This window comes from Ricinus communis, chromosome 6, assembly GCF_019578655.1.
Source record: "Ricinus communis isolate WT05 ecotype wild-type chromosome 6, ASM1957865v1, whole genome shotgun sequence".
In the NCBI taxonomy this organism is placed as follows: domain Eukaryota; kingdom Viridiplantae; phylum Streptophyta; class Magnoliopsida; order Malpighiales; family Euphorbiaceae; genus Ricinus; species Ricinus communis.
In genome coordinates, this window is record NC_063261.1 from 8,577,288 (window position 1) to 8,600,241 (window position 22,954).

Consider the following 22,954-nt stretch of genomic DNA (forward strand, 5'->3'; position numbering starts at 1 on the left):
AATGACTAGGTGAGGTATCTTTTATTTTCTTTCTTGTTGGGCAGTTCATACAATATGTCTCAAGATAAAGCAAATGGCACTCAAAGTAAGGAAGGGTATGTACATATAAAACTCTACATGAAGCCTATCCAACAAATGATGGAAAAGATGGAGATCAGGTTCACCGAGAGACTAGGTGACTTTGAGCACAAATTTGACAAGTTTGAATCTCAAACTCAAGGGGAGCATAATACACCGCAACAATTAATTCCATAGGAGAAGGGAGATCCGAGATGATTAAAAAGATGATGACTAAATGTCTAATTCGGGGAGATATGGATGTGCACGACTTGACAACAAACTAGGAAGTATCAAAATAAAATTTCAAGCTTCCAAGGCAAAAGTGACCCCGAAGCAAACTTGGAGTGGGAGAAAAGGTAGATTTCATCTTTGAGTGCCATCACTATTTTGAGAAAAATAAGGTCAAATTAGTCGCAGTTGAGTTCATTAAATATGCCTTAGTGTGGTGGGATCAATTGGTAACTATTAGACCAAGGAATAGAGAGCCACCAATTGAGACATGGGAGGAGATGAAGCAAATTATGCAAAAAAAAGATTATTCTTTCATATTATTATAAATATTTGTATAATAAACTTCAAAGTCTTGTACAAGGCTCTAAAAGTGTGGAAGAGTACTATCAAGCAATAGAGATGGTGATAATTAGAGCCAATATTGAGGAGGACTGAGAGGCAACCATGGCAAGGTTCCTACATAGACTAAACAAGAAAATTGTTGACTTAGTAGAACTACATCACTATGTCGACATAGAGATAGGTTACACATGGCGGTCAAAATTGAGAGACAAGTGAAGTTAAAAGCAATAAGAACAATTCAACCTCCATACTTCTACATGGAAATCGAATTGGGAATGGAGACAAGATCTTCAACAAATCCAAAGACTTCATCAAATGTGATAAAGAAGACAGAAATATTAAAGGAAAAGAAAAGGAGAAGAGCGAGGGTCAAGCAACTAAAACAAGGGATGTGAGTATTTTAGATGCTTAGGATATGGGCACATAGCTTCAAACTGTCCAACCAAGCTATTATGTACCTTAGAGGCGATGGTGAAGTTGTGAGCTAGAGTGAGGAAGATGAGATGCCCGAGCTAGAAGATGCAAGCAAAGATGAGTCCTTGCAAGTGCCTGCATATGGTGAGATGTTAATAACATGTCAAGCCAAGGTAGAAGAGAAAGTGCAACGAGAAAATATCTTTCACACTAGACACAAAGTGAAAGATAAGGTGTGCAACATGATCATTTATGGAGGAAGTTGTACCAATGTTGCTAGCACCTCATTGATAGAGAAACTTGTGTTGCCTACTTTAAAGCATCCTTGAACATACACCTTACAATGGTTGAATGGTTATGGAGAAGTGAAGGTAAACAAGCAAGTGAGAATGACGTTCACCATAAGCAAGTGTGAAGATGAAGTTTTATATAAAGTAGTGCCTATGCATGCGAGACACATCATTTTGAGGCATCTTTGGTAATACGATAGGAAGGTTATTCATGATGGGTTTTCAAATATGTACTTTTCTCTTATGCATATGATGTGTGCTACTCGTGTTAGCTACAATCTAAGGCAGTGTACCTATCGATGCAGTCTAGCACTAATGGCGAGTATCAAGGTCGTATTCCTCGGGAAAGCGAAAGCCCAGAGTTACTCCTTTGTTCTTTGTTATATTAACCTAAAATGGATGATGAATAAATTCTAAACTAACTATTAACTACGAGCTAAGTTCTAAGGGAGATGCAGGAGTAATTGATAAGTGAAATAATCAAGACAAGAAGACAAACCCAAAGGGAATCTAAACTAGTTGGCATCCGAACAAAAGATAAAGGATCAGTGAGTCTAATTATGCTACCCGTGGATGAATTCTTAACCGAATTCGGTTTCTCTCTCGAGATAACCGAATTCCTAAACCTAATAACCTAAAGTTGGAATCTCTTCCTAACAATTGATTCTTAAATTAGCATTAAGCTTTAATCCGCCTCTATTAAGCTTTGTTAATTCTTAATCCGGCTAGTTAATTATCCTTATCTCTAAGCGATTATTAACCAGTTCTTGTTATTCAAAGTTCCAATTGCCAAACGGATTTCTCAATCTCATAAAGCAATCTAAACATCACAATTCACAACGTCTCATGAATAATGCATAATCTTATTCATACTGAAAACAAGAAGAATACAAAACCAACTCAAACAATCCAACAATATAATATCAAGCCAACATAGTAAAGAAATCCCGAATGGATTAAATCAGTCTAGCTAAACATGTTCATGTTTAAAACAATCTAGGAAATCAATTACAATAAAAGAATAATGAAAATAAAACATGTACACCCTTTTCTCTCGAATTGGATGAATGTACCCAAATCTGGATCTACACTTTGATTAATCTCCCAAATCGCCTCTTGAATTGCTCCACTATCGTTTTTGCACTCGGAATCTTACGATTCGGATTCTTACTCACCGCAACTCTCTCGCACTCAAGATTGTGCGCAGAACCGAACCGACCACTGGGGCTCAATGTCACTCTTTTTCTTTCCCCTCTTCTTCTTAAGAAAAACTCATTTTTTCTTATATATTTAACTCAGGTCAGCCAAGTCCAGCCGTACGAACCGTGGATCTCATCAAGAGGGTTTCACCACTAGTGTTCCTCCCCGTGTTAACCACCACGGGCCGTGTTTCTCCCCGTGTTGGTCACCACGGGCCGTGCTGGAGGCCGTGGTGGCTACGGAAACCGTGCCCAAAGTGCCAATTTCAAGAATCAAAGCCAATGGTTGAGCACGGCCAGAGTCCGTGCCGTGCTCAATGTATGCGGGCTCTTGTCCGATCTTGATGAATTCTCGTCCGTTTCCGCACGTATTGATCTATAATTGCTTAAACAACGATGATGGTCCTATAAATGTTCCTGAAATGCAAAAGAACACAAAACACGGGTGATCTGGGAATAAAAGCACAATAATTGCTAAGAACATATACAATAATATGCAAGCAAATATGTATAAAACTATGCTCATCAGCATAATAAGCCTATTACCCTTATACCTTTAACCCCAAAGGAAGTATATAAAGATCAAAAGATGATAAGAGAGAAAGAGAGAGAAAGCGCATGAAAAAGAAAAGGCACTTAAGAAAAATGAGAGCTGTGTGGGAAAGAATGAGAGGTGTGAGACACGAGTAGAGAAAGGAGAGAATGAGAGGATGCGCAATAAATAAAAAGACAGTGATGTGGATGCAAAAGAAGAGTTGAGCATAGAAAATAAAGAGGAAAAAATGAGCTTTTATGCAAAAGAAATAGATGTGAGGAGAGTTTTACTTTTGAAGGCAGCCTATATATGTGCTTTTGTACAAAGAGGCATGCTTGAGTACTAATAAGCTGAACCCTTTTTGCCTAGTTCTTTTGCGTCTCTTTTGTATAAATTTTAGGATGTCTTTCCTGATGAGCTTCCAAATAGTTTACCACCTATAAGGGGCATTGAGCACTAAATTGATTTCATACCTAGCTCATCCAAATAAGCCAGCCTATCGAAGTAATCACGAGAAAGCGAAAGAACTTCAAAGGCAAGTGGAAGAGCTTTTGAGCAAAGGCTACATTAGAGAAAGTATGAGCCCATGTATCGTACCTATCCTACTTGTACCTAAAAAGGATGGAACTTAGTGCATATGTGTGTTGACTGTCACACTGTCAACAAAATCAGTGTAAAGCATCACCATCTTATTCCTAGATTAGATGACATGTTAGATGAGTTGCATGGTTCTAGAATATTCTCTAAAGTTGATTTGAAAAGTGAGTATCATCAAATTCGCATGAAAGAAGGCAACGAATGGAAAACTGCTTTTAAGACTAAACATGGTTTATATGAGTGATTATTGATGCCATTTGGCTTAACTAATGCACCTAGTACCTTCATGAGACTAATGAATCACATTTGCGTGATTTTATTTGTAAATTTATGGTTATCTATTTTGATGATATTCTTATTTATAGCAAGTCTTAGCGCATGGTTTTGGATGTTATGCGCAAGCAGTGTTTGTATGCTAACCTCAAAAGTGTGATTTTTGCACAAATAAACTTATTTTCTTAGATTTTGTTGTTAATGGAAAAGAAATTGAGGTGGATGAGGGGAAGGTCAAGGCAATCAAGGAATGGTCGATGCCTACAAGTGTTGGTGATGTGCGAAGATTTCATGGATTGGCCAACTTCTATAAACAATTCGTGAAGAACTTTACCACCCTTGTCACACTCTTGACTGAAGTTATCAAGAAAAGTGTGGGATTCAAATAGGGGGAGGCGCAAGAACAAGAATTTAAGATATTAAAGGAGAAGTTGATTTCTACTCATTTACTTGCTCTTCCTAATTTTTTTAACATTTTTGAAATTGAATGTGATGCTTCAAGTTTAGGAATTGTTATCGTATTGATGCAAGAAGGGCGACCAATAGCCTACTTTAGTGAGAAGCTGAATGGTGCTGCATTAAAGTACCCTACTTATGATAAAGAGCTATAGTTGGTTAGGGCTTTGAAGATGTGGCAACACTACCTATGACCAAAGAATTTGTGATTCATATGGATCATGAGTCTTTAAAGCACTTGAAAGGGTAAAACAATCTCAATCGGCCATGCGAAGTGGAGCGATATTATAGAGTCCATTCCTGATATATTTAAATACAAACAAAGTAAGGACTATATTGTGACCGATGCAATTTCAATAAGATACACATTACTTGCTGCTGTAGATGCCAAGTTATTAAGATTTGAGTATATTAAAGACGTATATGAAAATGATAATGACTAGCAAAGTGTATCAAGCTTGCAAGAAAGTTGGGTTAGCATCAATTTTAATTTGGATTCTATCTCTCTATAGATAGAGTTCACATCACCAACACATCCAAGACAAGGCCTACTATAAGGAATGCACAACCTAGGATGAGGAAGCCTGAAAGAGAAGTTGATGCTGAAGTGGCAAATGAATTTAAAGAGCGACACATGGTGGGTACTGTTTCATAAATATATGCACTATAAACATTATTAGAGGTGGTTATTAAATGGCTTGTTTGTGCAGACACAACAAGGATATAGGGTCAAAATATTTTCTAAGGCTGGTAATATATGGAGCGGGGTAAGTTATAACTATAAATTTTAGTTGTGATGGTTAGTATGTGTTATGTGTAGATGGTGTTTGATGTTAATATATGAGGATATTTTCTTCATTATAGATGCATGGTCAGACTAGGGCTTAATTATGTTAGTGGAGGTAATGTAGCAGCTACAACTGCTAGATCTGTGAATCTGCAACCTAGAAGAGAAGCACCACCATCAGGACCAGTAGTGCAGGTTGCACAAGCTTTACCATAGGCATCAACTCAAGCTCTTGCACCACCTCCACTACAAACTCTATTAGCTAAAGAGTTATTCCAACCCACGAATAATTTGACGAGTAATCAAGGATCAATAGTGATAAAAAATGAAAATTTGCATGAATAAATTTTAGACAAGGACAAGTTGTAGACTTGAAGACTTTTTGTTCTAATTATTACTTCTGTTTGGCAATAATATAATGGTAAGCAATATTGGGCTTTTCTGAAACTTAAAAAATAATTTTTATTTTGATGAAGGCCAAGTTAGTGTTTTTTGCCACTTAGAGCACAATTGTTACTATGATTCTGGCCAAGTTAGTGGTTTTTACCCTTTTTCAAATAATTTTATTATGGTCATCTGTAATACCTAGAAAAAATTGATGTTCCCTCTTTTCTTTTACTCGAACTCATTCCTTTAATTTAAATGTTTCTGTAACTAAAATTTAACATAGATGTATAAACAATTACTTCTCAAACAATTCAATTACATTACTCAGTTACAAATTACATTACACAAGTATTTAAATGCAATAACTTTTGGCAAGTACAAAACACTTGCTTTATCATCTACCCTCCAACAAAAAAACAACTAATTAGAATTGTTAGTAAACCCATAATCACTATTTTTGCCAAGAAAAAGTTTCTTTTCGATTTCATTACATCATTAATCAAGTTTTTATTCTCTATCAGCAACTTAATCCTTTCATTTTCAAGAATGGCCTTCCCTTTATTGGCGTTGTCAACGTCATACAAAAGAGTACGATTATCATCGATACATGAATTCAATTTCTCCTCCAACAATTCAATCTTCACATCTCGAAGCTTACAAGCTTCCTTTAATAATATCTTCTTCGTCAAAAGCTCAGTTAAGACTTCTCACACCCTATCAGTGTAAAGCTCTTTAAACCACTCAAAAAATTTGTAGTCCCTTACAAATCAACCGGGTCGTTAAAGACATGCTTTACTCAAAATAATTTATCTAAAAAACTTAATAACAAACAAAACACCACCTGCTGCCACAATCGATACCTAAGGAACCTTCTCCCTGGATTTTCAAGCGTCCACAATATTAACCACTCAGTATTCCCATATCTGCACACGACCCTAGGGATCGATGACACAGAAGAAGAACTTTAAAGATTATATTGTTGCAACATCAAATCTGTTTGCTAATTTGGAAAGATTATAAGGAATTTGATGGATGATGCTTGAATGAAGGCAAAGTAACCCTAACAATTTAGGGATTTGAGAAAAGGGGTAAAGAAATTTCAAAACGATGTGTTTTGTGTAATAGAATGAGTCAGCAAATTTTTTGAGCTAACTCATTTTTTTAAATTATATTTAAATTATACAGTTAACATACAACCATAGCAATGAGTGGCCAAATTGTTCTTTTGCAAAAAAGTTAAAGAATGGCGATTTGTGAAATAGAACTGGTAGAATGGAATACAAATAAAAAAAAAAGTGAATAGTTTAGATATTTATAAATAGTTAGTCCTTTAAAAAAGATAAATAAGGTAACATTTTAATTTAAAAGATAGATATACTAAAAAAAATAGAAATACATGAAAAACAAAAGAGTTTAAGTCAATAAAAAAATAGTATAAATAAAAAATAAAAATAAAATAATGAAATTGATACTATATAAATAAAATAAAAAACCTACCGTATTAATAAAAATTTAAATAGATGTAATATATATATATATATATATATATATATATATATATATTAATTTTTAGACTTAAAATTTTTTGACATGTATTATTTTTAACACATGAGATTTAAGTTTATGTGTAATTTTATAATTTTTCTATTAATTTATTGATTAATAAATTACATTTCTAATTAAACACTGATTCTAATTCTAAAAAATAAAATATTAATTATATTTTAATAATACATTAACTAATAAATAATTTTCTAATTAGAGAATAATACTAATTTTATTTTAAGATATTATATTTTAATATTATTTTTATTAGTATATTAGTTTCTAATTATATAATAATTTTAATTTAAAGAATAATATTTTTAGTAATATTTTTAATATTATATATAGTATAATTAGTTTGCTATTAATTTTTTAAAAATTAGTATTAAATATTAAAAATTTACTAAATTATATTTATTATTTAATTTTATAATTAAAATAATAATAATATCACACAATTAATTTTTTTGAGTTATTTTCACTTTTGGAATGTCCACGTGGACTTATAATGATGAAACAAGTTAAGAGATCAAGACAAACTATAAATTCAAATAAAATAATACTTCATAAGAATTTTCTGGTCTAGTTTTTAAATATTATTATTTTTCTTTAGAAAAATAAAAGAAAACAAACTTTATTTTATTTTAATATGTTTATTATTTTAAATAAAAAAATAAAAATTATCAAATCATTCTCCAGCTCTCTCAGCTTAAAAACTCTTTCATCAAGCAAATATAGAGATACATATTTCTGGCTTTGTTGTTATGTTTCATTTTTTGGAATATACAGAAACTTTCTTACCAATTTCCCTAGGAGCTGAGGACAAAACGACGTAGTTCTCTGAGCTGATTATTTGGATTTGTAAAATTAAAAAAAAATTCCACTCTTTTGAACAATAGTTGGGTTAGAGATTAAAAATTAGGGTTTGCTGTTTGAGCTGTAGGAGTATCTTATCTTATTGAGTATTAAAGCTGGCTATGGATTACGAGCCCTACGATAGCAGCGGTTAGTCACTTTACTTCTCAAAGATCAAATCTATTTCTTCACTTTTGTGTTTTTCTGTGCTTTTTGGTTTTTCTTGATGTAATAGAGTTTATTAACTTTTATTGGCATTGCTTTTTTTTTTTTTGTGAGTTCTTCAAATTACAGCTCTAATTGAGGATAAACTTGGATTTGGGTTAAAAAGGAAAAACAAAAACTAGGGTTTTTGAGTCGTAAGCAATGCAACTTCTTAGAATTTGAATTTTAAAAATAGTATTTTCAGTCTGTCTGTGTGCTTCGGTGGTGGGATTTTGTAATTTGAATTCTTTTCGTGGTTCTCTAATGCAGATATATAAAATTTTGAGCTTTAATTTATTTTGGAGTTGAGTGTTAGAAGCTCACTTTTGATGGAGTGTATTTAGCTAGTTGTGCTATTATTAATTAGCAATTGTTAGATTTATGGCAACGTGTTGTTCTGATTGTCTTTCAAAAGTTAAATTTGTAGTGTTTGTGAGCTTTGAGAGCTTCATGTTTTCAGTTTCTTGCATCTCTCTCTCTTTTATGATGCATATATGAGCTCGCAATTTTGCATTTCTGTTGATGATGGGTTCTTCTCACTTGTTCAATGCCGATGGTCATGCCCTTGAATTTGGACCTAGATTTTTCTCTAACTTTTTTATTTACAGTTTTACACAAATTTAAGTCAGCTGGGCCAGTTGTTGCTTGCTGAAGCTGAGAGATAACTTTGATCTGAAAATGGTGCATTAAAGAAATTGACATTTGCACATTATAATCCATTGGATCGATGCAAAGCAAACTTTATTACTTTCTTCAACAATTGGTGTAAAATTGTAAAAAACTACCTTAAAGAAAACCAAATAAAATTTAGCAGTTATGAAGTGGTTGACAATCATTGAAACATTTTACCTTTATCGAAAAAGGTACAATTTGGTTTCTAAGCTTGTGATCAAATCTCAATTTGGCCCAAATTAAGATGTGGACAGAATCAGGAATGGCTGCTCAATTGAATCTTGATGTTTGATAAAAATTATAATTTAAATCTTTTAAAGAATACAAGAATTGAAACATTTTTGAAAAAAGTTATCTTCATTAAAACAATAGAAATTGAGTTTCAGGTCTGAACTCTTCGAAGTCAACAAAATACCATTGATTCGAGTTCAGAATGCAAACTCATTTTTAATCCCAACAGCCAACACAGGAATCCCCCAAAACTCACTACTAGCTAATTCCTAATTGCCTAACTGTTGTATCTTTAGTGTTCTATTTTCTCACTGATCTCCAACACAGATCAACAATTTTTGAATTAATGAAATTGCTTAGAGACCTAGTTAATTGATAATCCTGAGATTGAGAGAGAGCATCAAACATGGTAAAATTGCTAACAATCGACAACTTCTAACCTAACTGTGAGATCTATGGTGAAAAAGATGACCTCTCTCTCTCAAGAATTGACCAGCGTCATCAAATGTTAATACAAGAAGTTGATCACATTGTCAATGACTGAAGCAATTTGAGAATGAAAGCCAGTAGCTCATACAAACCCTTGATTGTATTCTTTTAATTTAACTAGAATTTTGATAAAGGGAAAGGTGTGTTTCTTTCTCAAAATATTATGTGATGTTTCTAGCAAGAGGGGTAGGGAGAGAAAACATGACATGAGGGTTGAAAAGAAATATTGTTGAGAGGAAGAAATTGTGATTACTTGATAGCTTGTAACAAAGAAAGGCGAAGTTAACAGGGTTATATGAAGTTTATAATTTTAAATGTTTAACTCTTTTGTGGTACTTAGGATTTTCCTTCTTAACTTTTTCCATGCTTAAAATTGTCATGCTAAAAAAAGCAAAGATAAATTTTTTTATACATTAAAGTTTTATTATCTTTGTCAGAGATTAGGACTAGAGCTAAGAAGATGTCTAATTTGTTCACAAATTTAATTTTTTGGCTACAAATTACAAGTTCAAGGGCCAAATTGAGCCTTTGGCCCATCTTTATTTGATTATGTGAAATCCTTGTTTAAATGTAGTTTGGATTTCTGACCTAACTATATCTGTTATTTTGGCATTTAAAAGTATGAGGATTTACTCTTTTAATAGTAAAATATTGAGCAAAGAAATGTTTAGTTTGGAGAAGAAATGAACAGCTCTTTAACACCTTTTTTCTCTGGAGCTCTTCAAAATCAGGAGGGTAGGAAGTTTTGAAAGTATACATAGGTTCTAGAGTTCCCACACTTGATATTGGCCAATGATGGTTGACAGATGGAAGTTGCATCTTACCTTTATTGATTCTGGGAATCCATCATATTTGCTGTTGGTAGATGATAGTTGACAGATTGAGTTGCATCTTAATAATTTAATTTTTTGGTTGTTTCATAGGAATTTGCCAATACTGATAGCATTACTTCCATGGTGGTTAAACTTTAATGGAGATGATTTTTCTAGAAGTGAGCTAGCTCTACTGAAGTAGGTGGAGCTTCGGGAGATAGTTAGAAAATTATTCTTTGCTTGTTTTCTAGATTGCATTGGATTCAAGTGTATACCAGAATTAATGTTTTTAAACATACAAGGAGGATGTTATTTTGGATAGAATAGGTGAAAGAAGGATTGTTTACAAATTGGATGAGATTTGTTTTTTATTGTTACTTCAATGAATAACAACAAGAGAGATTATTGATAATCCCAGATACTATGCATTAGTGAGGAACAGGCTTATCAAAGCTGTCTGAAGTTTGGATATGGCATGCCTTGTATTGCAGCAGGTTTATGTGTTGTAAAATTCTTTGTTCTGTTGTTTCTTCGTGGAGTATGTTTCTATGCAACTAGTGTTGCTAGAATTGTACTTCTTCCCTCTATGCGCTGCTTGTATTTCATTTTCACTCTTAATAAATGATGAATTAATCTTGGCTGCCCCATAGTTGTTAAAGGCGAAAGGCGCACCAAGGCGATAAGGGTACTTGGTGCCTGAGGCGCAAGGTGCAAGGTGAGGCGCGCCTGACGGAAGTGAGGCGCAAAAGATTAAATAAAATAAAACTAGGACTCATAACATAATCCATGCATAAAATAAAAAATATAACACACAACCAAAGAAAAGAAATAAAAAGATCTTGACAATCATGTTCAAGAGGCATTTAACAAACAACAAAAAGGCATATTCAAAGAGATGATAAAAGTAAAACATAGTCTTATAAATAACTAGGAGTCCTAGAATAGTAGAAATTCTAAAGCATCTTCCATTATGGCCTTGGACCTATTCCTACACTTCTAGGCAATTCTTCTCTTCCTTTTCTTAATCAATGTCTTTTTGCCCTAATCTTGTTTCTTCCATTTTTTTAAAAAATTTTTTGGAGATAATTAGGTGTGGGTAAGCCTACATATTCTATATTAAGTATATGATGAAGGTCTGAGATAAATATTACAAAGGCGCGCCTTGCCTGTGCCTCGCCTTAGGTCTGAGGCGCACAAAGGCGTGCACCTTTGTGAAGTTGCCTGCCTTTCTTGGCTTGAGGCGCTAAGGCTTGTGCCTTGTGCGCCTCTCGCCTCAGGCATGCCTTTGACAACTATGGGCTGCTCAAGTAAATGCATTTATTGGTCATAATTCATGTAATTGATGATTCATTTGTGATTTGTTCCATCAAGATGTCCATCTGAGCCTCTTACTTATCTCATGTGGTCCTGGCTATTGAGAATGCCTTTATGCTATAGGAGTTGATATTTAACAGTGAAAATCATTTCTATTGGTATCCTGCACATTAGTATTTCTTATATGTTAAGAGATACAAATGATGCTGCTGACCTTTTCAAAGAGAGACAATGCATATGCATCATTGGCCTGTAAATCACCTTATATGAGAGTGTTTGTCATTGGACTTTGCTTTTGCAATAACTGAATAGACTTTTTGATTGCCCACCTTTTATTTTATGAAGACATGCTATTTTGTTCTTTTTTCCTCTTTAAATTCTAGTCAAGTTGCAGCACTGAAATCATGGAGTTTAAGAACTTTTTTGTCACTCTGGTTAATTTCAGGAACTGATGATGATCTGCCCCCATCACATCAAAGCAGAATTCCTAGAGGGGGGCGTGTGGCTGGGAACGGACGGCCAGTTGCAGCTTCTATGCCATACCCTAGAATGTATGGTGAAACTGACATGGAGACCCAGATTCACCAACTTGAGCAAGAAGCATACAGTTCAGTTCTAAGAGCCTTTAAAGCTCAAGCTGATGCCATTACTTGGGTACTTTTTGTCATCATTTTGTTGAACCTAATAATTGAAAATTTGTTTGATCAGGTTTTTGACTGCTACATGAAATGTATTTTCTTCAGGAGAAAGAAAGTCTGATAACAGAACTTAGAAAGGAATTGAGATTATCTAATGAGGAGCATAGGGAGCTTCTTGGCCGGGTTAATGCTGATGATGTCATCCGAAGGATAAGGTCTAACTGAATTCCAGAATTGACTATTTTACTTAAGATCTGGACCTGTCTGTCTGATTTTGCAAGCTTTGGATCTTATTCTGCCTTTTGACAAGTACTGTATATGGTGACTATCATTAGGGAATGGCGACAGACAGGTGGACTTCAATCTGGCATGCTTGGTACAGGTCAAGCTGTTCATGACCCAATACCCAGCCCCACTGTCTCTGCATCTCGCAAGAAACAGAAGATTACCCCTTCAGTACCTTCTCAATCTTTCGGTGGGCCATCTCCATCATTTCATCCACAAGCTGTTTCTGCTTCACATCAACCATCTTCCTCTGCTAAACGTGGACCTGTCAGTGGATCAAAGAGCAAGAAGCAAAAACCTGTCGGTGAAGAGCAATTTTGGATTGATACACATAAGTTTGTAAAATAATACTCATTTTTTATTCTATAGGTTCCTAATACTGTCTTTATCTTTTTGCAGGCTTTACCAGGTGCATCGTCAATGAAGTCCATTCCATACCCATCCTCAGGTCCATCTGGAAGGGGTCAAGTAGCTAATAGAATTTCTTCTGGTGCTGCTCCTGAAGGAGCTATACCAGAATCATTAGTTGGGAAGAAAGTCAAGACTAGGTGGCCTGATGACAATAACTTTTATGAAGCTGTTATAACTCAATATAACCCTGTTGAGGTATGTAAGGCTCTGTTAATTTTTTTCTTCCAAATGCCCATATGTGGCTGAGTTTCGCAACTATTATTAGGGACGACATGCTTTGGTATATGATATGGGATCAGCGAATGAGACATGGGAGTGGGTTAATCTTTCTGAGGTACATCTGTTGCTTTATCCTTTGGAGCTCATGTATTTTCTTCTCATCTTATCATCGTTTGAGTTTAATTTTTTTTCCCTTTGCTGCAAATTTGCTTTGTGAGCCATATTGCGTGATTTGTGTCAAAGTGATAATAGGTAAAGCTTATGGAATTTGCAACGGAAGGTTCAATCACTTGAACTACTCTGCCACCAGTGCGTTGGTTTATTGTTTTTCTTTTTCTTGGCACTTCTTCTTAGAAAATTCTGCTTTTAGAATGGTCCTTCAAATGATTGTATTTCTATTATTTCAAATATTTCTAGGGCATAACTATGATTAGAAATTGATGATAAGCAAAGTGGCAAGCATGTGATATTTATGTAGAAAGAGAGTAAATGATCATATCAAAAAGCATAGTGAAGGATCTTAGTGTTGTGTGATGAAATTTCTGCATGATCAATGGCACAAAGCCACAAGAAGGCATTTGTGCTGGTTTATAGTGAATAGCAGAAAAGAATATTTTGTGACTACCAACTGGTTTAATTTTACTAGTTAAACTTAATGTTTATTGCTGTGTTGCTAGCTAGCCAATATCTTACAAAATGAAGATGAGCCATTTTGTAGTCACATAACTGAATGATATTTATTTCTCTTCACTTAAGAGAATCAATAGAGTGAAGCTTACAGGACTTATAAAGGCGGTGTGCAGTGATAGTAGACTTCCCAAGTCGTTTCCTAGCATCCATGTTGAAAGAATGGAGCCTTGAACTACTCAAATTAATATCAAATGCTTTTCTCCAATGGCTTTCTTATGCTCATTCCTATTTATTTTTGCAGATCTCTCCTGAGGATATACAATGGCAAGTCGAGGACCCTGAAGTATCTCATCGAGGGGGTTATGGTCAATCAGGCTATGGAATTAACAGATCTGCAGGACGTGATAATGTTCCAGGCATAGGAAGAGGCAGAGGTGTCCCAAAGGGTCAATCCAGAAAAGAATTGTTGCCTTCACAGAATGGAGTTGGAAAGAAGATGCCAGATGATATACAAATTCTTCACACTGATACTCTAATCAAGGAAGTAAGTGAGAATTGATTGATCCATGTGAGGAATTGTAAATGCCTAATTTTTCTTGTACACGTATACTCATTAGCAATTGGGGCAGGTGGAGAGAGTCTTTGGTACAAATCATCCTGATCCTCTTGAGATTGAGAAAGCGAAGAAAGTGTTGAAGGTTGGATAACAAATCATGCAGACTTTTCTTTTCATCTTCTCTGAAGTTCTCATGTTCTTTAGCATTTTCATTGAAGTAATTTTCTCAATGCAGGACCATGAACAAGCACTTATTGATGCAATTTCAAGGATTGCAGATATTTCTGATGGGGAGAGCGGTAATTAACATTTTCTCTTGCATCATTTGCCAGGACTTCACTGGATCCATGCTAGCCAATTATAAGATAACCTAATAAAGCTGGATCCTATTAAACATCTCTGGTCATGGCATCGTTAGCAGGGTCGTGTTCAAGCATCTCTGGTTAAAACACTTAATAGAATTCTATTCAAGCATCTCCAGGCAGATATCACAGAGTCCCGTTAGTTGTCAAATGAATAATGACTGTAGGATATCTAATGCTTCCCTGCTGCTTATATTTCTCGAGACACTTTTTCTGAGCCACTTGTTGATTCCCCTCCTTTAGTGTTGAACTCCATACATGATCAGTCTGGATGATCCTGCTCAGACCGGACCTTAGGCTTGACTTTCTTAATCCAGAATAAGACATTGGCTAGGGCAACGCAACATTGTGACTGCTGACTTCATTTTTTGCTGATACAACATTTGGATCTCGCTGTTATCCAATAACTAAAATTTCTATTACATTAGGTGACTCTTAGATGTTTAGATTTCTATGCGGATCAAAGATTTAGAAGCAATCCTGGATTTAAGACTTGTTTTAATATTCTGAGCTGATTATCCCAAGCTCATCTCCTTTCTTGATACGCAATGTTGGCTGTTCGCTTGAACAGATGAGGGAGGCCACCACTACGGGCAGGCCATGGAGAGGGAATGATCAAAACAGTTATTGTTCTAATGGATGCAGCATTATTTATACTACTGGCGATAAAGAAAAAAACTGGCTGGACAAAGGGAGGATTCTTTGTTATGACAAAAGATGGGCTAGACGAGACTCCTCAGATTTTAGAGACACAAATGACTGTAAGATCATTTTCTTGTATAATATTTTCCATAATTATATATATTTCTGGGTTCGGTCCATTAGGATAGGTTTTGTTGTAGGTGATAAAATTGTTGTAGCCAGTTGATAATATTTTTTCTTTTAAATTTTTTAAGTTAGCAGTAAAATCTTCAGTTTGGGAATATGTAACATCATTTGGTTAGTGATTAGTGCTACGGTCATGATGTAAAAATTTTGTTTTATTGCTACATCATAATGTTGCTTGTTGCAATTAACTTTCCTCTTTCTCTCTCTCGCCCATGTAACTTGAATGAAAAGGAATCTCATCTTTATGATTTGTTGCAAGACAAGGTGTCAAAATGTCACAAGCATTTGTGAGTAGTGGAATATGACCTTTTTTATTCTTGGCAAGTTGCTGCTTGCCAACATTTTATTATTGCTATTATTATTCTCGTCTTTCTAAAATAAGTGCCACTATAAAAACCTGAGCGTGGATTTTGGTTTCCCAATTCGAATCAAAAGTTATTTTAAAAAATATCAAGATTAAAATAACCGAATATATATATAATTTTTTAATATATATCAAAAACTTTTTATTTTTTATATATAATTTTTCTAAAGATGATCAACACTAATTTACTGAAGTACTTTTAAAATAAAGTAAAATAATAAAATAATTTATATATATTTTTTTTTAGTAAAATCTAATACTTAGTAATATTATGAGTAATAAAATTAGATTTAATATCTATTAACTATTAATTTTAATTATTTCTTTCTTTTTCCACATTATATAACAATGCTGCTCTTTTTGCTCTTTCTTTTTTCACAATACACAATGCGGCTTTTTATGGTAGCTGTTTTTTCTAGATGAACTCTTTTTATCATTGCAGTTTATTCTTTTCTATCTTTTTTTTATTGTTACGTAAATGTTTTGACCCTTAGTTTTAGGGTAAAATTTAAAAAATTATCATATATAGTTTAGTATTTTTACATTTAAGGGCTAAATGTAATCTTTTGTACTAAATAAGTGATAATTTTTTAGTATTTTTAAATACATTTAATATTCTTTTATGTATTAAATTATAAATATTAATATAAATATAACATTTGGTTAGATATTTTATGATGATAATAAATTGTTAAAATATATATCTTTTAAAATTTTAATTGAATTTAAGAAATAATTTTTTAAATAAAATTTTAATATATTTATAAATTCTTTTATGTATTGTTATATGTGATATTACTTATGAAATTATAATTTAGAAATAATTCATATTAAAAATATAAAAAACTATATAAAAATATAAATATGTAGCTGAAAACTACTAAAAAAATAAAACACACCGTACTTTTTTAATATAAAAAATATCTCAATTCCTTAAATGAAAAAGCTTTAAACTACATAATATCTATTTGAACTTTAGCTTTAGTTTTAAAAGTAAAAATAACCCTTGTGATAGATTTATGAATCATTATACATTACATTACTTGTTACTTATAAAAGAGTCATTCTGTAGTGCCTTGTAAACATTACATTGAAATCTTTTAATTTTAGTGCCTTGTAAACCGGTAATGTTCTTTTATTTTTAAAATCTATAACTTATTGAAATGGTTTTCCACCACATTGTACTGATTATGTGAAACTTTTATCTCTGTTTGGTTTAATACCAATTAAATTATGACATTTTAGCTTTTTAATAGGTTTAGTTAAAAAGGTCTGGTGGTGATGGTGGAGAGCAGTGGCTTGTCCACGTCGAAGTGAAGAAATGAATGAGGAAAATGCAGGGAGAATTGGATTATCACCACCACAACTGTGACTAATTCCACTTTATGGTGATGATGGAGACTAGTGCGGTTTTGATACATCAGATGATTCAGGCTTGCCCTGTGCTTTTCCAGTGAAATCAAACATGTTAAAATTGGAGCCGCCGCTGCCGCCACGACCTCTGCTGCCTCCTCCTCCACCGGAGGAAGTGGAGAAGGAAGAAGATGATAGGAAAAGGGGTTGTTTGGAAGAGATTTGAAATTATATTTGAAATACGTCATGCTATCATTGGATTTCCTCTCATTTGGACTTGTTCATGATTCTTCTCGAATACAAATTTTAATGATTGGATTGTGTTGCTGTTGTTAATGAATGAATAACTCTTCAGCTGGGTTTTCATTTTCTTTTCTATTTTCCGTCTTGCTGCAAAAATGATAACTTTGATAGTGCAATTTACTTTTAGTTTATTAAAAGATATGGTGATTTTGATAATGCATATAAGTGTGTTTGATAATATGTCTAAACGAATTATTGTTAGTTAGGCTTTAGTGATTAATAGATTTAGTGAGTTATTTTGAAAGTGGCGGAGAAAAGAAGACGACAATTTAAAATCTTTTGGCTTGAGAAGGAACAATATTGCCAATTCAAGGACGTCAATAACAGCATCATTCATTGTTCATCAAATCATTATTTTTCTAGATACTATTATTATTGAACTAATTATTCCAATACACCTCATATAAGGTCTGATGCTTTTTCAATTACTTGTTTAATTCATTCTTGTCTTTTTGTTTTCAAAATTTTTATGAAGTTTGGTTAATCAGGTAAACATCCAAAGAAGACAAATTTATATACCGTCAAATAATTAGATAGGCACCACATAATTGCAGTACTATGTATCATCTCTAATTTAAGTAATCTAAGAGTTATAAATGATTGTGTTTGATATACTCTAATATAAATTTTAGTATATTCTAATTATTAGAATATATTAAATTTTTTGAAAATAAATATATGTATAAGCATTAAGGATCTAATATAAATTGGATTTAAGATTTGATGTGTATATGATGTATATGATAATATCATAATTTTATGTTAATGTCGCATGCAGGTTATATGATCACCTATTTTGAGGTCTGAAAATATACTTCCAATGCAAGTCTGGATATTCCAAATGTTTGGATTTGATAATCTCCCTAGTTTTTGTTGTAATGCTTTGTCATAAAAAAATCAACTTTGTTTCTATTAATATAACGAGCAATTTTTATAAAAAAAACTAAGGCTTTCAAAAAATATTCAAGATTCATTTGAATCAAGATTAAAAATATAATACCGATTGATCAGTTCCAAGATGCAATTAAACTCTCATTTTTTATGATTAGTTACATAAGATATTTTATTAGAAACATTATATTTATACTAAAAATAGGAATAAACAAAATTTTAAGCTTTATTAGAAAACATAAAGGACTTCTATTTATTTTGATTCAGTAAAAATAATTCATTAGCACAATAAAAATAGAAGTAAGAATTAATTTATAGTCATAAAATAAATTTTGTAAGTGAAGCCCAAACAATTTAAATCAAAGTAGCCCATTGTTTTATTTAATTAGTCACATATTTAGCCCATTTAATTAGTCTAGCCAACTTTATTTATTCAATTAATCAAATGTTATAATACAAATTGATTCCACTGCAACTTAAGTAACTTATTATAGCAAGTTAAATTTATCTGGTGTTTATCTTTCATAGCAAGTCAATCTCTAGGTGCATATTGCACCTAAGTGCATGACAGAAAAAGCTCTTATAAAATTATAATTTAGTAATAGTTTATATTAAATACATGTAGAATTATTTTTATATAATAAAAATATAAATATGAATATAAAATATACTAAAAATAATAAAACATGTGATACTTCTTTGATAAAAAAATATATCCGTTTCTCAAGTAGAAAAGCGTTAAACCGCATAATATTTTTAAACTTTACTCTTAGTTTTAAAAGTAAAAATAACCATGTCTTGTGATTCTTAGTTTCTTTTGTGTTGGTTATTTTATAACTTGTTATTGTTTTTGCTAGTTTTTTTTTTTTATTTTTTAAATAGGGGTAATTACTACTTGCTCTTTGTATTTTCCATATTATACTAGTTACTATCTAACATTTAAAAAATATATTTTTTATCTTTTTATTTTATAATTATATATTAAAAACCCCTTCCATCAGAATTTCCGTTGGATAATTTTTAATTAGGTTTGATTTTATTCTATTTTATCTCCTAATTTTTTGTGTAATATACAAATTGCTCTCTATATTTTATTTATTGCACTAAAAACCCCTTATGTTTTGAAACTCAATGTAATTAAGGAAATAAATTGATAAAAAATTTTAATTAATTTTTAAATTTCTTATCAAGTTACAATTCTACTATAATAAAATTAATAATAAAAATACCATCTATTTTATTTTAACAATTTAAAATTAAATTATATGATTTTTAATATTTTAATTGATATAAATACTTTTAAGATATTTAAATTTTACTATAATTTAATTATGCTAAAAGTTAGACTAATTAAAGAATCCTAATTAATTATTTTTATACAGACACTAACATTAGTTTTTATATAAAAATTAGACAAGAAAGATTTAGTATAATAAATAAATTATAAGAGGTAATTTGTATATTACATCAAAGATCAAGAGGAAAATAATATAAAACCAAATCTAATTACCGATTGTTTAAAGAAAAATATGATGCAAGAGATTTTTAATATAAAATTATGAAATTGAAGAATAAAAAAGTAAATTTTTTAAATATTAGGAAGTAACTAGTATAATATGAAAAAAATATGAGACAAATAGTAATTATCTTTTTAAAATATTATTTTATGTTATTAATTACAAGACACTAGAAAAGTACTTTATTAATCTGGTGTTGACTAATTCAGTCATTAAAAAACACAAAATTCAGATGTATAATTTTTATTTACAGGTATTAATGGACAAATATTAAAATGACATCCAACAAGCAACTTGTACCGAATTAAAAAATTAATTTAATACTATCCAGTAATATTTATATTTGATACAATTTTGGTTACTTCCATTTTAAAAACTTCAAAAGTTAGTGCAGTACTGACTCTTCAGTAAAACAATCTATCCTTAGTTTTGAATTTTTCTATTTCAAATTATGTTTCATTTAAAAAAGATCAGTAAATTATTAATTACATTTATGTTAAATTTTATCATTATTTATTATGAGTAAAAATTATTCCTATAGTATAGTAGGAGAGAGAAAGTACTAAGTAACATAATAAAGTACGAAGTAAAATTATATAGTAATTTTAAGTATTTTAACAAATGATTATTTTAGGTGTATCAATTCTCTTATTATAATTGAGATTATTTATTATATTTTTTAATTCTTGTGTAAAAGTTTTAAACGCTACATTTTTATAATGTAATTTCTTTTTGTTAATAAATTGTTTCTATTAAATTATTTTTAAATGTTTCAAATTTTGAAGAAATGTGCTAGTGTTGAACAAATCTTTTACACCTACGGTCGCCATCGAGTCTCACCTGTGGTTCTTTTACAATTTACTCAGTTAGCAAATGGGTTAGACGGAGTAAACTTGAACTCAAGGAATAACACATAAAACGCCAATTTTGCCTTTTAGATTTTGAGTTAGTAGACAATTAGCTCGGCTGAAGAAAATTGCAAACCAAACCAAGCTTCTCAACTTCACCTGAAACAAATATTCTTAATTTTTTTAACAAAAAAAAAAAAAGAAAAAAAGAAAAAGAAAAACGGGTATCAGTTTATTTAGAAGCCCCAAAATCTAGTGATAAATTCAACATAAAAGATGGAGATGGAATTTAATGGCAAAGACCACGTAATCCTGAGTGTTGAGATCCCAAAATCTAATTTAGAAAATAACAGCATGATTATTTTTAAGGAATTTTTTTATTTTTATTTTTTAATTTTTAAGAAAAATAAAGATATTTTATTTTGATAGAAAATTTATAAGATTTATAAAATATGTTTATTTTATAGAAATTTTTTATTTTCTATTTAAGTAATATTCTAACCTTAAAGGATAGACTTGAAATAGATAAGTGGAAATTTTTTATTTTCATTTAAAAATAAGTGACTTTTTATATAAAAAAAATATAAAAGACATATTTATAATATTTATGGATTTAAATTTTAATTACTTTAATTTATATAGGAGGTAATTTGATAAATTTTTAAATTAATATTTTATTAAATATTAATGAGTTAATTATTATATATATAAATAAATAAATAATAAATAAAAAAAATAATTGGATCAAGGTTATCATTGTATCAACTTCTGGGAGAGGAGACTCGTTTGCATTGTTTCATCTTTTTTTATTAAAAAAAAAAATAATAATTTTTTCCCCTTCTCTTCTTCTTCTTTCTCCCCGTCACCCTCTTCTTTCTTCTCCCTCACTCCCTCCTATTTCCGACCACCCTATTGCCCCTGCCACCTCCTCCAGCTATCGCAGCTTCCTCCCCACTCCCATTTCTCGTTGGCATCGTCTCTCTCTCCTCCCCCTCGTCGTTCTTCGCTGCAACAAGGAGGAAAACTCGACTCACCTTGATGCTGCCAACGAACAGCTTCTGTGGAAAAATCGAATGTAGAAGAACTGAGATTTTATTGATAAAATGATGATTAAGAATTCTGAATTTACAAAGGAAGTGTGTATCCTGTTATATACACTTGTAGCAACGGTAATTTTTTGTGTAGGGAAAGGTAGAAGCAGCCTTTTCCCTTAGGGGAGAGGTGTTGCTCCTTTTCCCTCACTAGGCCTGTGATGATCTTGATATTTGAGGCCTTGACCAGCAGTTAAAGACTGTTGGTCCTTAATGTTGGTCTTTGCCTGCTGAGTTATGCAGGTATTGGGTGCTTCAACACTCCCCCTCAAGGTGGGTTCGAATAAGTTGATAGAACCCATCTTGCTTAGAAGTCTTTGGTGGCTTGCTTTGTCTAGGGCCTTGGTGAAGACATCTGCTAGTTGATCGTGGCTTCTGACAAATGGGGTTGTGATTTCTCCTAATTGGACCTTTTCTCTTATGAAGTGGCAGTCAACTTCAATATGTTTAGTCCTTTCATGAAAGACTGGGTTTGATGCTATGTGTCTGGCTGCTTGGTTGTCACAGTACATCTCCATTGGATCCTTGCACTTTACTCCAATGTTAGTGAGCACTTGCTTAATCCAAATAAGCTCGCTAGCTGTTGATGCCATGGCTCGGTGACTCGCCTTCAAAGACTAGATCTTCGCACGATTGTTTTTGCTTTTCCACGTTACCAGATTTCCTCCTACAAAGACACAGAATCTAGAGGTCGATTTTCTGTCGCAACTGCCTGCCCAATCTGCATCAAAGAAACCAGCAACGGTGTTAGCATTATTATTATTTTTCATCAGAATACCTTGACCTGGAGTACCCTTGAGATATCTTAGGATTCTGTCGACCGCATCCAGGTGGGAAGTACGAGGAGCATGCATAAATTGACTAATCATGCTTACGGCATAGCTAATATCAGGCCTGGTGACAGTTAAGTAGATTAATTTTCCTACCAACCGCTGGTAGTGACCTATGTCACTTAAAGGGCCGCC

The 22,954-nt window shown here is 32.2% G+C and overlaps 1 protein-coding gene across 1 annotated transcript; it reads left to right on the forward strand.

The window, feature by feature from the left end:
- Positions 1 to 7,844: 7,844 nt before the first annotated feature.
- LOC8289292 (protein EMSY-LIKE 3) lies at positions 7,845 to 15,810 on the forward strand. The gene is made up of 10 exons (XM_002512112.4): positions 7,845 to 8,121; positions 12,139 to 12,347; positions 12,437 to 12,546; positions 12,667 to 12,916; positions 13,016 to 13,222; positions 13,293 to 13,361; positions 14,178 to 14,420; positions 14,506 to 14,574; positions 14,668 to 14,731; positions 15,366 to 15,810. Exons 1-10 carry the CDS (start codon positions 8,094 to 8,096, stop codon positions 15,407 to 15,409), a joined length of 1,293 nt encoding a protein of 430 aa, XP_002512158.1. The 5' UTR covers positions 7,845 to 8,093; the 3' UTR covers positions 15,410 to 15,810.
- The last annotated feature ends 7,144 nt before the right edge of the window (positions 15,811 to 22,954 follow it).

Excerpts from the sequence above, each read along its gene's own strand:
- LOC8289292 (XM_002512112.4), top strand. The coding sequence starts at position 8,094 with ATGGATTACGAGCCCTACGATAGCAGCG. Across the intron at positions 12,917-13,015 it reads AGAGCAAGAAGCAAAAACCT|GCTTTACCAGGTGCATCGTC; the intron begins GTCGGTGAAGAG and ends ATCTTTTTGCAG. Across the intron at positions 14,421-14,505 it reads CTGATACTCTAATCAAGGAA|GTGGAGAGAGTCTTTGGTAC; the intron begins GTAAGTGAGAAT and ends CAATTGGGGCAG.